The sequence below is a fragment of the Cebus imitator genome, unplaced genomic scaffold (assembly GCF_001604975.1).
Source record: "Cebus imitator isolate Cc_AM_T3 unplaced genomic scaffold, Cebus_imitator-1.0 Scaffold68, whole genome shotgun sequence".
Taxonomy (NCBI): domain Eukaryota; kingdom Metazoa; phylum Chordata; class Mammalia; order Primates; family Cebidae; genus Cebus; species Cebus imitator.
This window is the reverse complement of record NW_016107383.1, coordinates 2,743,833-2,759,880: the sequence shown is the minus strand read 5'-3', so window position 1 is coordinate 2,759,880 and position 16,048 is coordinate 2,743,833. Positions and strand designations below refer to the sequence as shown.

The 16,048-nt window shown below is 36.8% G+C and overlaps 1 protein-coding gene across 1 annotated transcript in view; it reads left to right on the top strand.

Moving 5' to 3' along the window:
* The window catches only part of EIF3H (eukaryotic translation initiation factor 3 subunit H), a 109,019-nt gene extending 93,665 nt beyond the window's left edge, over positions 1 to 15,354 (top strand). The window contains exons 3-8 of the mRNA XM_017530676.2: positions 1,218 to 1,385; positions 2,894 to 2,993; positions 4,211 to 4,360; positions 11,216 to 11,336; positions 13,582 to 13,714; positions 15,072 to 15,354. Coding sequence (XP_017386165.1) covers positions 1,218 to 1,385; positions 2,894 to 2,993; positions 4,211 to 4,360; positions 11,216 to 11,336; positions 13,582 to 13,714; positions 15,072 to 15,169 — 770 coding nt within the window. The 3' untranslated portion in view covers positions 15,170 to 15,354. The remainder of the gene's footprint in view (positions 1 to 1,217; positions 1,386 to 2,893; positions 2,994 to 4,210; positions 4,361 to 11,215; positions 11,337 to 13,581; positions 13,715 to 15,071) is intronic.
* Positions 15,355 to 16,048: the final 694 nt, after the last annotated feature.

The following is a 16,048-nucleotide window of genomic DNA, read 5'->3' as shown; positions in this document are numbered from 1 at the left end:
AAAAAAAAAAAAAAAAAAAAAAAATAGTTTGGGGCTGGATGCAGTGGCTCCCACCTATAATCCCAACACTTTGGGATTCTGAGGCCGGTGGATCCTCTGATCCCAGGAGTTTCCAGGCTGGGCAACGTGGTGAAACCCTGTCTCCACCCAAAAAAAGCCGGGTGCAGCGGTGCGCACCTGTAGTCCCAGCTACTTGGGAGGCTAAGTCAAAAGAATCACTTGAGCCCTGGATGCAGAGGTTGCAGTGAGCCAAGAGCATGCCATCCAGCCTGGGAGACAGAAGTGAAACCCTGTCTCAATAATAATAATTAATAATAGGAATAGCTTGGCTATTGTGTTGACTATAAAGTTTTCTCCTGTATTACATGTATTTGCTGTACATTATTGTGCTATATTGCTTTTTAAAATGTCATTTATTATATTGTTAGTTTTAATCTGTTTTTCTGGTAATGCTTCTTTAAATTAATATAGTATACATTTTAGTCATTAGGTTGCATTGTAGTCATTAATTTGACAAAGGTAAAAGTCATAAACATTTTCATTGTATACATGGTCGTTAAAATTTAACTCTATTCTAAGGAAAAATAGTGTCTGTTACTTAACATACAGGAACACAGAGACAAGAAAAAATAATTCTGTAAAAAATATAGCATATGCAGCAGGGGGCACCAGATGAAGGCAGAAATGTATTCTTATATTTTGAATCAGCTACAGCCTGTATCCAGTTCATGTATAAGCAATGTGGTAGTTAATTGTTTCCCCTTAGTTTTCTTAATGGTTTTAGTTTCCCAGCTCTAAAAGCTGCATTGAAGAAGAGATTGATAACTCTCTTTTATTAATTCAAATGAAACGTGTTACAACCAAGTAATTTAGTAATTATACAGATTTTTCTTAAACATTTACTTCTTTGAAAGTTTCAGAAGCAGAGTAGAAACCACATTTAATAATTATTTGGTTAGAACAAGGCATTAATATTATGTGTAATACATTTTCTACAAAATATTTTTTGATTACAGAATAAAAGGAAACCCCTGATGATTTAAAAGCCTAATTTTATTTTCTTTATATATGAACTGAATGAGTTTTAAATCTGGAATCCTGTTTCTTACTGCTAATAAATCGTATGTAGACATTTGTTTCTAAAAAAGTCTTGTTTTTAATGTTGGTAACATCATTAAAAAGTTTTTTCCTTTAATTTCCTCTTCCCCATCGTCCAGTCCAATATCAGATGGAAATGATGCGGAGCCTTCGTCATGTAAACATTGATCATCTTCATGTGGGCTGGTACCAGTCCACATACTATGGCTCATTTGTCACCCGAGCGCTCCTGGACTCTCAGTTCAGTTACCAGCATGCCATTGAAGAATCTGTCGTTCTCATTTATGGTTAGTAGGAGGTTTCTTTATTATTCTTTTTTTCCCTTAATATTATTACTACTATTTTTGCTTTCTGTCTTTTTTGCCTCTAAGAGCAGTCTGGCACGGCTTCTCAAGTAAATACCAACCCTGTTTCTGCAGCAGCCTCAGCAGCAGCTCAGTCTAGACAGGGTTTCCTTCTTTCTGTTTATTTTTCTTGCTATCAGAGCCCTGATGTGTACATTTTGGAATGCTGGAGTAGCTGCTTCATTTTTATTCCTCCATCTCCCCTCCCTCATTGAAGGGGCTGGTGGAACTAGACCAGATGTCTAACAAACCCCGATTGCTAGAGTGTCTGCCCCTGTACGTGACTGACCAATCATAATACAGTGTGCCAAGTTTTTTTTATACCTCTGACAACAGCGTACAAAACCTGGACTGTTTCTTAGCACAAAGATTTTTTTCTTTTCGGCCTATTTAATGGTGTTTCCTCAAGCTCTCCAGACCAGATGTTCTGTGCTGTATCAGAACTGTAGGCAATTTAACAGCTTTATAGCCTTCCCCCTCCCCAAACACTCACAGTTTGCCATATCTGGCAGACTTGCATATAGTTTCCAGCTGAGAAGTAAATGTAACGTCCTGAGTATCTGTCAGAAAAAATACTAATGAATACGATCAATCTTATGAGCTGCCCCAAAATTGTTTCAGTATGTTAACAATTGGATTACAGTAAAGAACAAGTTGTTAAAGTGTACTTATATTGGCTGGAAACATTGCATCATCAGACCTTGATGAATTTTCCACTTGTTTCAATCTATTTTGGTTTTCATTTTATCACCTATTGCTAAAAGTTTCACTGTGTTAAGTTTCAGACAACATGAATGTTAACACAGGTTTTAGGCGAATATTGGCATGCTAGAGCCGTTATCATGCAGCAAGTGCTAAGCTCCCTTACTCATGGAGTGTTTCAGTGGTTAGTTTTGACAAAATTAGTTTCTCCAAAACCAAAAAGACACATTTGTGATAGCAGTTTGACTTTAATGGTTTTGTTTTCACAATCTGTTTTAACTAAGAAATGTGGATAGTGATTATTAGGATGGATAAATTTTGTTTGCAGGGCTATTCATTTTAAGTTGAATGAAGAACTACCCAAGTTCATGCAGTGAATTTTCATGTTTAATATTTACCAGTGATTTCCTAATTATACAAGATGTCTAGAACATATGATGCATTTAATTTTCAGCAAGATTACCGGTTCTTGCTGAGGAATGAATTTGAAAATAACCATTTTGTATCTTCAGTTTTTATTTGACAGAGGAAATTACTCTGTTGTAAGAAGAATAGAAGTATTCCTGCATTTTTGAGTACTGTTTGCTATAGTGGCTTGAGTCTGCTTCAAGTTGTGTTCTGGTTGTTTATTCTGATCTTTATTTTGCAAAGATTGTGTGATACGTAATAGAATGTGCCTAGAACCAATGCCATTCAATTTTGGTAGTGACAAAATTCTTAGTAATTTATTTCTCTTTTCCTTGTTTGAGATCCCATAAAAACTGCCCAAGGGTCTCTCTCACTAAAGGCATACAGACTGACTCCTAAACTGATGGAAGTTTGTAAAGAGAAGGATTTTTCCCCTGAAGCGTAAGTGTTTGGGGGCATATGGTAAAGGGTTGGGTATTTTTCTTTTAAGATTTTTCTTTGCCACGTCTCTTGAATCCTCAGTTGTGGTGTGGTAATGCTTTTGCCATGTGGACTGTAGAAGTTTTCTGCGTGCCGAGTGCTGCTTGCTCTCTCCCCTTCCATGTTTAAATTATTCTTTAGGGAATGTCTCATCTTTTCTCACCAAGGGTGAATTCAGTTAGAATGGGAATTAATTAGCTACTGGATTCGAAAAAATAAATGATTGAATAAAGGGAGATAGAAAGAGTGATCATTGGCTGTCAGTTGTAAGCCGTGTGTCAGTTGTAAGCAGTTGTCAGCTGTCAGTTGTGAGGTGTGTGTCTTACTTTCTGAACTCTTGTTTGGGGGTGGGGGCTGGGAAAGATATAAACATTTTAAGTATTTGGTAAAGAGTGTGGCTTATTGGAAATTTTATGGGTGTCAGGTATGCAGAGAATTAACTGATGGAGCTGTTTTGGGATCCTATTTAATGACATTGTAATATTTACTTTAAATAGTTAGAATTATTCCATTTTGTGTTAATTATAGAAAATTTTTATTTCTTATTAAATCAAAATTAATGGCTTTGACTTCATATAGGACAGTTCATCTCTAGTTTCCCATTTGGCTCCTAAAAAGTTAGGGTGCAGAGAATTTTAAAAGAAAAGCTAACTCATGAGCAATTCCTGGATGTGGTAGTTATAACTGAACAATGAGAAACTGTTCTTGCCGTGTTCTAACTATTGTATCTGGAGTCTCCTTGAGTGTTTTGCTGCTTTGTTAATCTCTAATTCTGTAGCCTTTTAAAATGCACTTTTCAAGAAGTAGAATATTTCTCATTTCTAGCTATTTTAAATTAAGTTGTAGATGTAGGTTGTGTAGCATAACTTACTGTGACATTTACATTTTAGTATTAATGAAATTTTAAAGATACCTGATTACAAAGAATGGTTTCTTCTGCCAAGAATCTTATTTTCTGGGCTTTTGCTCAAATTTGGATCATTTTCAAAGTTGTTCAGATCACTCAAACTTATGCTTGACTCTGTAAAACTCTAGTTTCCCTGCCTTTTTTTTTTTTTAAGAGTACTAATGAAACAAAGATCTTGGACAGGGCCTGTAATTAGGTAAATGTTATGAAATAGTCAATTTAGCACCTACTTTTGACCATCAGACTAAAGTATTTGTAACATGCTTCACAGATTGAAAAAAGCAAATATCACCTTTGAGTACATGTTTGAAGAAGTGCCGATTGTAATTAAAAATTCACATCTGATTAATGTCTTAATGTGGGAACTTGAAAAGAAGTCAGCTGTAGCAGATAAACATGAATTGCTCAGTCTTGCCAGCAGGTAAGTGGCCCAGCCTAATTAAAAGTCTGTTTTTTAGAACTTTTTGCAAAGGATTCTTTCACATAAACTTTACCTGTGAAACAAGAAAACAATTACTTAAGAACATTTATAGGTTCTTAAAACATGTTTTAACATGGAATAATAGTCTGGCCCTGTTAGGGTCCCAAGAAAAGCAGCAAACTGATAACATGAAACAACACATTGTTTAAATACTAATTGCTCGAATTAGAAGAACCCTCTGCTGCCTTCTTTGCTGTATCATTTGTGCTTTGATAAGGTCAGTGCCCATGGGGGAGGCTTTTTTATTTGGCTCAGCTTTATTTCTTGTACATGATCCCAAGAGGCTTAGGGTCTTATGTCTGGATATTTAATAATGGTTAGGAAAAGAACAGAAATGCATCTTTCTTTTACCGATTGTACTTGCCCTTGTTCAGATACAGACTCAGTTGTAAAATTCAAGTTGTTTGCATTTTCCACTAAAATTTGAATTTTCTGAACCTGGCACTGAGTTTAGCTATCTTAGTTGGTGACATGATTTCCTCCAGCGTGACTGCCTTAGCTATCTAGTTGCTGAGATAATGTTTATTATATTTGTAAAATGCAGACTGAGGTTTCCAAAAGGAAGTATTCTTCCCTTTATGAAATTAATGTTTATTTCCCCTCATCTATTACTCTTAACAGAAATGTGAATAGAGCCACACATATAGCTCCTCTTAAATGCCCTTTGAGCCTTATGTTAGTGACTATTTTGTGTGTGGTGGAAGGAAGCTAGCAGCAGACCTGTAGGATGAAATTAAATGGACAGAGTAGGTAATAAATCAATATATGTTTGTTGGCTGAAAGAAACAATTTGTATTTTCTTAAGCAGTTAGTTTCGAGCTGACTCAATTATTATCAGATTTCTAGTTATCCTGAATAGAGACTTAAAAAAAAAGTACAGACTTTGTACTTCCTCAATACAAGGCAAGTGGAATGAACTCTGAGGGACCAGAGACATCAATGTTCTTCTCCATGCTGTAGCACGGGTAGGACTGTGGTTGAAGTGCCACCTTCCATTGCATTAATTGATCACAAAGGCCACTGGAAAGTCTTTACAGGTCAGGGAGATGAACGATAAATGTAAATGGAGTGCTAAGTAACACAGCCAGGTTGCAAGGCTAATTTGGCACCAAAGAGTGTACTGTTTGACTGCAAACATATATTCATAACAGTCCTTTAATTTGTCTGTTTTAGAAGGTCATATTTTTCTTTACTGCTTTTACAAACACACTCGGCACACCTGTATTTAAAGTGTTTAGCTAAGAACCTTTTTCAGCATACAAGGTTACAATTTGATGTATTAAGTATATAGTCATATAATAATTTTAAATTTACTGCACGAAAGCTTTTGCTTATATAATTCATGTCTTCACCTTTTCCCAGTCTTCTTTATAGAGCATACAAAACAAATAGATCCCTTACGGTGCTTTAACATTACCAGTGAGCTGCTCTATAATGTCCATTTGTCCAAAGCGGCTTTCATAATAGCCAAGAAGTCGTTCTCAGTTTGTCCTAGCAACTGGGACCTAGACAAATATTTTATTATAATTTTTGTCTTCTGTATTTTTATGTAAATGAGGAAAAGAGGCCCCATTTCTTTGCTTTCCATGTGAAATTATTTAAAGTGTAAATTGATGTTCCTGTTAGGATGGGAAAAAAAATGAAGCAGCCTTGAAGCAGTGCTTTTGTGCTAGTAGACTCTTACATTGAACCAAATCGATTATGTTATTTTAAAAGACAGATACGTTTTATACATCTCAGTTTTTAATTTCTAACAGTAGTTGTGTGATGATGGCTCAGGCCAGTTGCCATAAAAGTTTCTGTAAGAAACCTCATCAGAAATCATTCCTACGCAGGTCCTTAACTTGGTCTTTCCTTTCACAGCCTATACATGGGCACCAGTTTCTTTGATGTGCCTGATAAGTTTGTTCTGTGCTACGTCTAAAACTTACTGTATTTGCTTTTGTTAAAAAATCTAATTTTTTATTTTAATTTTATTAGATGGAAGTCCTAGTAATAGTTATTCCATAGCAAGCTTTATTAGTTTTTAAAAATGTGTAACAGAGGCGTTCAGCTTTTCACATGTGTAAAACAATTCTGTTTTTATTTCCTCTTTAAAAAAAAAAATAAACTAAGGGTGGGCATCATACATTAAGGATTATAAGCATAAACTGATACTGTAGCCAGAGCAGACTTAACACTTCATGTCCTCGTTCACATCTGTTTAAGTTATCTGTTTTCAGTTCTTTATTTGCTTGGCAAGAAAAGAAAAGGCAATGTTACTGAAACTCCTAAAAGTAAGTCCCTGTTTCAGCATCCTAGTTAAACTGGTGCTGAAAAGATCCTCACAAAATTGGTGTTGGTAGGGGTCTGATTTTCTGTCAGTGTTAATTTCTGTTGCCCTTTTGAGGCCTGTAATACACTGATTTTTTTTTAAGTGTGTCTCATTGGTTATGTTTCTGAAGAGCATCATCATAATATAAAAGTTAATGAAATCCTTGAAGTCCACATATTTGTACTTGTATCAGTGTTCTTTCACAATAACTTCATATACTTGCGGCAGATAATATTAGTACTTTATATTACAGACTTTTCGGGTAGAAACAGTGGGTCTATTTTAGTAGTGCCTTTCTAATTACTGTAACCAGCCTCCAAGATTTAAGATCTGGGTATAAATAGTAGATTTTTTCTGCATATGGTAGTACCTCTTTTTTGCTGTTGTTTTTTCCCTGCTGTCACCACTTTTCCTTTTAACCTCCCAGCCACAGCATTGGTGATGATCTTTTCTTTCTCTGATTTCCTTTTGCAATTAATGACAAATGACTTAACAACTAATCCTGTAGCTAATGACATTTCTTATACTTAATGTGGCCCTTTGGGCCTCACGTTGCTCATTGGTAAAAATGAAAAGATCAGCAGCCTGAGGCCAGTGCCGCTTGTCCTCTTGCCTGCTCAGGACTTCATGAGGTTGGTGTATTCCTTCCTTCCTTCATAGATCTTCCATTTCTTTTTATGCTAGTTATTTTTTATTATCTTTATAGGCTTGTTCTTCAATTAAAATTTTATTTTTACATGTTCGATTTCCAGGCAATTTGAAAGAAAAATATAATGAACATACATCCATAAACCTTTTACTTAGATTCACCAATTGTATATCATGCCACATTTGTACTGTCTACATACACAAGTACTATTTTTTGTTTCTGAACCATCAGAAAGAAAATTGTAGTCCTGACTTTTAACCCCTAAATACTTCAGCTTGCATCTCCTAAAAACAAGGACATTTTAACTTGTTTTACGTATGCCAATGTCAAAAAAAATCTTACGAAAAGAACACCTTTTGATCTTATGTCATTATTATCCATCTCTTTTTGTCTTCTGAATTTTTCTGTTTGTTTTATAATCAAACTTCTCGATAGAATTTTGATGTCACTGTTTTCTCATTTCCCACTGATCACCAACAGCTTGTGGTATTCCACCCATTGTATGTAGTAAGACCTCCCTCCAGAGTCACAGAAGACTTTGATGTCCCTATGTCACTGAGTATTTTAGACTCTTCAGCATGCAATGTGTTGATAAGGCCTTCTTCCTGAAATTCTTTCCTAGGAGTCTGTGAAACTATAGCTCTTCTGGGTTTCCTCTCATTCTCCACAGTGAACCCTCTTGTGCTCATCTCTGTTAGTGTTCCTTGGGGTCTCTCTTCTCACACATGTACTCGTGGGGCGATTTTGTCTTATTCCTGTGACTTTTACTGCCTTAGTCTAGGACCTTGTTTCTCTTCCTGATTACTTTCACAGTTTCCTCACTTCCTGTTTTTGACCTTTTCTTCTTCCAAAATTATAATGATCTTGCTAAATGCAAATTAGATGCTCATAATACTCCTTTGGTTAAAATCTTTAGCTGGCTCCCCACTGTCCTTAGGATAGATTACAAACTTGCAGTGTGTTTTCAAGTCATTGCACTTTGACTGTTGTCTTCCTCTTTTCCCCAGGCTTGCCCTGTTCAGATACTTAAGTCTGAGTGAATTTAAATCAATGATTAAGAAATTAGGATAAAACAGAAGCAAATACATTGTATACAGAGAAGAAGAAATGTTTTAAAGTTAGAGGTGCTTAAAAAAGTTGCAACACAATAAAATAAATATGAAAGAAGCACTTGATTCCTCGAGAGATGAAATCATTAGGCCATGTTACTGGACCAAGGTTATCTAGGTAGTGCCAGCCTGGGAACAAAAGGTCAGTTTACTCACATACACCCTAGTTCTGTGCTCCTTCCATTGTTTGAGAAAGAGTGAAAACGTTCTGAGTTCTTGAGGTTACTGATGGAATCCATATTTTAGTTGGATTTATTTTTCTTCATTCCCAATATTCCCAAACTGTTTCTTTCTCAGTCTTTCCCTTCTCTGTAAATGTAATAACAGCTAGTTGACTGCTCAAGCCAGAGGACTGGGAGTCACCCTCCATTCCTCTCTGATGCCCCCTATGAAATAAAGATTGCCAGCCCTGCCTTTAGACTCTCTCAGCTCTGCTCACTTTTCTATGTGCTCACTGCCACCATCCTAGTTCAAGTCACCATGATTTCTCTCTGTAATATCTTGATAGATTATTTTCCAGAGGTGCAGTTTTTAAAACAGAGAAAAAAATGACAATTTAAACCATTTTCAAATGTATACTTCAGTCATTGTTAGTGTATTCACAATGTTGTATAACCATTACCAACTCCAGAACATTTTCAGCACCCTGAACAGGAACCCAAATCCATTAAGTTGTCATTCCCATTTCCCTAATGGCAGCCTCTAGTTACTTTATATCTCTATGGATTTGTGTAATCTGAATATTTTAAAAACAGAGGCCTGGCCAGGAGTGGTGGCTTATGCCTATAATCCCAGCATTTTGGGAAGCCAAGGTGGGAGGATCTCTTGAGGTCAGGAGTTCATGGTGAAACCCCGTTTCTATTGAAAATACAAAAAATCTAGCCAGGTATGGTGGCGCTTACCTGTAGCCCCAGCTAGTGGGGAGGCTGAGGCACGAGAATTGCTTGAACCTGGGAGGTGGAGGTTGCGCCACTGCACTCTAGCCTGGATAATGGAGTGAAACTGTCTGAAAAAAAGAAAAAAAAAAAGAGTCCTACAATAAGCAGCCTTTTGTGTCTACCTTCTTTCCCTTAGTAAATGTTTTCAGGGTTCATCCATGTTGTGGCATCAGTACTTTATTCATTTTTAAGGCCAAATAACATTCTGTTGTACAGATATACAATATTTTATTTATTCATCATTTGAAGGAATTTTAGATTGTTTCCAGTTTTTGGCTAATTAAGAATAATGTAGCTACTAACATACATGTACAAGTTTTTATGTGAGTATATATTTTTAATTCTCTAGGGTATATACATAAGAGTGGAATTACTGGGTTCTATGGTAATTTGGGTTAGCTTTTTGAGGAACCACCAAACTGTTTTCCACAGTAGCTTTATCACTTTACCTTCCCATCCCAGTGTATGAGTGTTTTCATTTTTCCGCATCCTCGCCAATGCCCCACAATAGACTTTTAACCAGTCTCCTGGTTTCTGCTTTCTAGTCCATCTGCATAACAACAGAATGATCATTTTAAAATTAAACTCCAGGGTATCGTTCACATTGGAGTTGAGAGGTCTCCTTCACAACAAACTACATTGCTGGGAGGTTGTATGGTGCTAATGAGCTTCCTGTGTGTGCTTGTCTCGCCTGCCTGACCTAATCACTGTGCTCTAGCCATGACAGGCCTCTTGTTTTTATCGAATCTGCCTAATTCTTGCTCATCTCAGGCATTCAGCACTTGTACTTACTTTTGCCTAGAATATTTTTGGCATGGCTGACTCATCTGCCACTTTCAGTCTGTCATCTTCTCAAAGAGATATTCTGATCATGCTATCTCAATTAAGTGTCTCTTCACCTCCCCCTTCCCTTTCTCCTCCATCCCTAATCAGTAATAAGATCAATGAAGATATAGAACATATATGTCTCATTCACTGTTGTCTTCCTGTTTTCTAGTACTAAGGCTGGCACATAATAGGAGTTTAGTAAATATCAGTTTGTAGTTAATGATTGGGTACTACCTGTTAGCAGCTTGCTGTTTTAAATATATATATGTATAGTAGCTGTCCAGGCATTACCGTGGTAGCAGGTAAGTTGCAGGCAGAAATCAGTGAATATGGTTGCCATTGTGTCAGTCATCACATCACTTTATAAAGCGATGTCAGTAACTGAGCTGCAATAGAAATTTCTGGAGAGAATAAGAAATATGAAAGACTGTACTACAGATTCTAGAAAAGGTAAGAAGAAAGGAGTCTTTTCATCTGATTTTGTAGAAGAAATGCCACCATTGCTCATTTAAAACCTTCTAGATAGGGAAATCATGTGACAGATATTATAATCTGTATGGTTCTTTCCTATGACGACTGATTTTAAATGTTATGGAATGCATTTGGGCAGGGATAAGTTAAGGAAAAGAGTTTGGGAATATTGAACTTGGTATAAAAAATATGTATTATAGATGTCTCACTAGGTATGTTTAACCATTCCTACCCTAACATGCTTGTGCTCTCACGATAAGAAACTGAGCTATTTCAGGTATCCCTGAGATTATAGTGGGAAGTTCAGTAAGGAAGTTTGGTAACAAGTTGACTTAGATTCTTTCCTCTGCCCTTGCTTTTATGCATATGTGTGCTCTCATTCTTTTAGCAAAAGCCAGTTCAAGTTCATCTCTTAAAACTGTTTAGAGCAGCAGCAAAGCTGTACCTTAAAGTAAGACCTGTCAGTATGTTTACTTTACATTTCAGCAATCATTTGGGGAAGAATCTACAGTTGTTGATGGACAGAGTGGATGAAATGAGCCAGGATATAGTTAAATACAACACATACATGAGGAATACTAGTAAACAGCAGCAGCAGAAACATCAGGTTGGTATTGTGGAAAAATTCAACAAACATGTATTTCTAAGTTTCATGTATTTCAAGAGTCATGTTCAAAATGACCTAAATTATCTTTGGTAAAGCACTGACTGTTAGCTACTCTATATCATATTTTAAAAAGATTATTCTTTATATGGCATGTTCCTAAGATATTAATTTACATGTTACACTAAAAAATACCTGTGTTAAAGAGAGCTAGTATATTAAGCTCAGATTGTAATGCCAAGGTTATGCAAATAAGAGATACATTTATTGAGAAAATCAGAAGCCAAGAGATTCCAGAATGTCACAGCTCATTTCTTTACTAACTATAATTGGTTTGGCAGTGGCTCATTGCAGCATAGTTAGCAATCTTCAGTTCATTTGAAAAACTGAGCAATTGTGATTAAGAACAACCAATTTTGATAGGAAATAATAGACCAACTGCTGTGAAGTAGATAGTATGATACAGACAAAAACCCTAGAATTATCTGAATATTGTCATTTACACACATCTAGAGCTGTGGCCATTTAACCTTTTCTTTATTCTTGTTGCCTGCAGGCCACGTGGTTTTCACAGTTTCCTGGAATATTGTATTTGGACTATATTGCTCTAAAATGTTCTTAGCATTTGATTCATAGATAAGTTGATTCCAGAATGTTTATCTGTGAAACTAGTATTTATATATGACTACTCTGTCCATTAAAATGTACTTTAAACAGGCCGTGTGAAATACAGAATTCTAAGCACAACTACGTGGTTCTGAGAATGTTATATTTAAATTTTTTCTAAATATCAGAGTTCATTTTCAGTATATAGTGAAATTTAAAGTCCTTTGTTTCTACCAACTTAGAATTGAGAAAACATGTAAATCAGTTTTTTTTTTTTTTTTTTTTTTTTTGACTGTTTTTTTTTTGTTTTTTTTTTTTTTTTTTTTTTTTTTTTTTTTTGACTGAAAAGATGGGAGTGCTTACACATGTCTGATAAACTAGAGGGGAAAATCATCTCAGCTGGATTTCATTTTCCTGCTGGTTTTTCCTGTAGGTTAAGGACTCACCCAGGGGATCAAATGGAATATTTGTCTCCCATGAGTACCCCATAATGAATACAGGAATCATCATAAAGCAAGTTACTTTCCTTCACTAGAAAGAATTGTCACTTCCCTTGATTTTCTTAGGAATCCAAAGACTAAATTTTTACTAAACTACCTTGGTTTCTCATTACCTGGCATTTTAAGGCTGTATGAGATATTACTTGCTTCACTGTTGTGAGCAGGCGTAGCTATTAGCTTTTACTGTAATTGATCTGTAAGTTTAGAGTTAATGTTTACCTTTATATATATCCTACTTTCTTTCAGTGAATCATAGGAATCCAGAGTCTCAAGGTATTCGAAGCATTATCTGAGCTGTTAATAGTATCCATCCTTAGTTGTAGAGCTGAGGTACAGACAATTATCTGTTACGAGTAGTAGTAATAGGCCAGGTGCATTGGCTAACGCCTGTAATCCCAGCACTTTGGGAGGCTGAGGCTGGTGGATCACTTGAGATCAGGAGTTCGAGACTAGTCTAGCCAACGTACTGAAACCCTGTCTCTACTAAAAATACAAAAATTAACCCAGGGCATGGTGGCGCATGCTTGTAATCCCAGCTACTCGGGAGGCTGAGGCTGGAGAATCACTTGAATCCTGAAGGTGGAGGTTGCTGTGAGCTGAGATGGCACCACTACACTCCACCCTGGGCAACAGAGTAAGACTCCGTCTCAAAAACAAAAAAGAGTAGGAACAATAGTGAACATAGCAGTAATAACATCACCTGTATTGTTATTTTAGGTCAATAGGAGTAAAGTTGAAAGCATTCCCAATGTGGTAGTTCATTACATAGTCATTAAAATTAGCATGAATCATTAATTACCCCATTGTGAAAAATGGTAAAGCGACTGTCTTTACCTTAGTAATCATGAGCTTCTTTCCCTTTAAGCCCCCTTTTACTTACATAACGAGTTTTGTTTTCAGAAACACTATTAGTTACAGACTCTTAGAGCCCAGAGTGGCACTAGAGTTTGCAACAAAGGAGTTTTCTTCTACTGTTAGCATATTTAGCTTCTTAGAAGCAGATTTCTCCAAATGTTGCCACGATAAAACTGAGGTTGGAATTCAGAGCAGTGGATTTCTGCTGGTCGTGTAGGGGAAGGAGGTCTTTTTTTTTCTCCTTTGATGGAGAAAAATAACCAAATCATTTTCTCTTTCAATATTAGTATCAGCAGCGTCGCCAGCAGGAGAATATGCAGCGCCAGAGCCGAGGAGAACCCCCGCTCCCTGAGGAGGACCTGTCCAAACTCTTCAAACCGCCACAGCCCCCTGCCAGGATGGACTCGCTGCTCATTGCAGGTATTGTTGCCTAGTGCAAAACCTGGCTGGTTTTGTCCATTTCTTAGGAAGCAGAAGACAGTGAGAAAAGCGTGCCATAAAAGCCAGTGTATTTGAAATGGTTGAAGGATGAATTTGAATCTAGCACCTGTAATATCTGAAATCTACGAACTTGTAAGAGTTTGTTCTTTTGTCCAGGTTCTTTGAATGCTTCACTCTGTGCGTTTCTGAAGTATTTTTGAAATGGCATTATAAACTTTCTAAAATGAGTCCTTTTTCATGGAAACCAAGAAAAAATATTTGCAGTCTTAATGTATAAGATCCCTTTGCTTAGGCCTCTGACTATTCCTCTCCCAGCCCAGCACTGTACAGTTGGTATTTGACTTGAATTTGGGAAATTATTTCCCTCACTTTGACTTAAATTGAGGCAGCACAAATGTATTTCTGAATGAACTTTTTCTGGGTATACTTAATATTTAACACCACTGTTAAGCAGTAGAGGTCCTGTGTCCTGTGCAAGGATTTGATTTTAAATATATGATATTCATGCCCTTATTTGACTATAATCTTATAGAAATGTTAAATGCCATTTGATTCAGTCAGATACTTGACTGTGAGAAGATTTTATCAGAGTGAAAATCCTACTCAAAAGCTGATTGGCAGTTTCTCAATTCTGTTGATACATTTGTATTGTGGGAACAAATTCCAAATTCCCTTAACACTTTCTAGTGTACATGCAAATTAAATTTGGGAAGTGAGACCTAATTCCCTGAGGTCCAATTCAAACAGAATTGAAATCCTTATATTTTCAAGAAGCATGTAATTGTTGCATGTGATTAGATCATTAGTTTTAAGACGTAAAAAGCAGTGCTGGAACCCTTTCTTCAAGTGAACTCTCTACTCTTGCTCTGCCTTAGTTCAGAGGAAATCCCCTTAACATTTCCAAAGCACAAACTGAAAACCTGCTACACCTATTCACATCTGGGTCAAATGGGGCTGGTTGGTTTGCAGTTCTGTGATTTTATTGTTAGTATCTCCTTTCTACCTGTTAAGTCTAGTCAGTGCTGTTTTCTCCGTTTTCTCGGTTGTACAACGTTGATTTGATCTACTTAGTCCTTTTGACTGAGAGCTAGTATGTTCTTAGGACTGATAACCCTTTGAGGAGTAGTTTTTCTTTATTCTCCATGTAATTAAGAGTGGACAGTAGCTTATTTTCATGAGAGCTCGTATTTCTTATCCCTTATGGAAAAGTAAACTCTGGATTCAAAACGATATATAGGTGATTCTGTTTTATGCTGATTTTCCTGTTTGACTAGCTTTCTGGATCATTTTACAATCTGTGGAACATTATGGCTCTGTCTCTTTCTCAAATGCACAGGCCAGATAAACACTTACTGCCAGAACATCAAGGAGTTCACTGCCCAAAACTTAGGCAAGCTCTTCATGGCCCAGGCTCTTCAAGAATACAACAACTAAGAAAAGGAAGTTTCCAGAAAAGAAGTTAACATGAACTCTTGAAATCACACCAGGGCAGCTCTTGGAAGAAATATATTTGCATATTGAAAAGCACAGAGGATTTCTTTAGTGTCATTGCCGATTTTGGCTATAACACTGTCTTTCTAGCCATAATAAAATAAAACAAAATCTTGACTGCTTGCTCATTGGATTTTAGATGTATTTTCTCTAGGTTACTTTTGTTTGCTTATACTTGTTTATTCCTAAAAGCTAAAAGACTTGACCAGAAGCTTCACTAGGCTGAAACCTGTAGGCTCCACCACTTTTGCTACCTCTCAGGTGCCACCTTTCAAGCTACTTACCCAACTACTTCTCGCAGCTCCTGACCCAGAGGGCCTGGTACCTATTGTGAATTTTTTTTTTTTTTTTTTGAATTTTTAGACTTCACTGCTCCCAAATGAGCACCTCTGGAAGTCCAGGATTTGTGTACTTGCTCAGGAATTCCTTGTCCCCAGACCTGGAATCACTTGGCCTAATTCCAGTCAGTCTGCCTTTTCATTTCTGCGGGTGATGGTCAGCCAGTCCCTGTACTTATAGGCCGCTGGACACAAGGTGTTTTTTTTTTTTTAAAAGGCAGTCTCACTTTGTCACCCAAGCTGGAGTGCAATGACACAATCTCAGCTCACTGCAACCTCCACCTTCCAGGTTCAAGCGCTTCTCCCACTTCAACTTCCTGAGTAGCTGGGACTACAGGCATCTGCTACCAGGTGTGGCTAATATTTATATTTTTAGTAGAGATGGGGTTTCACCATGTTGGCCAGGCTGGTGGTCTCCATCTCCTGACCTCAAGTGATCTGCCTGCCTCTGCCTCCCAAAGTGCTGGGATTACAGGTATAAGCC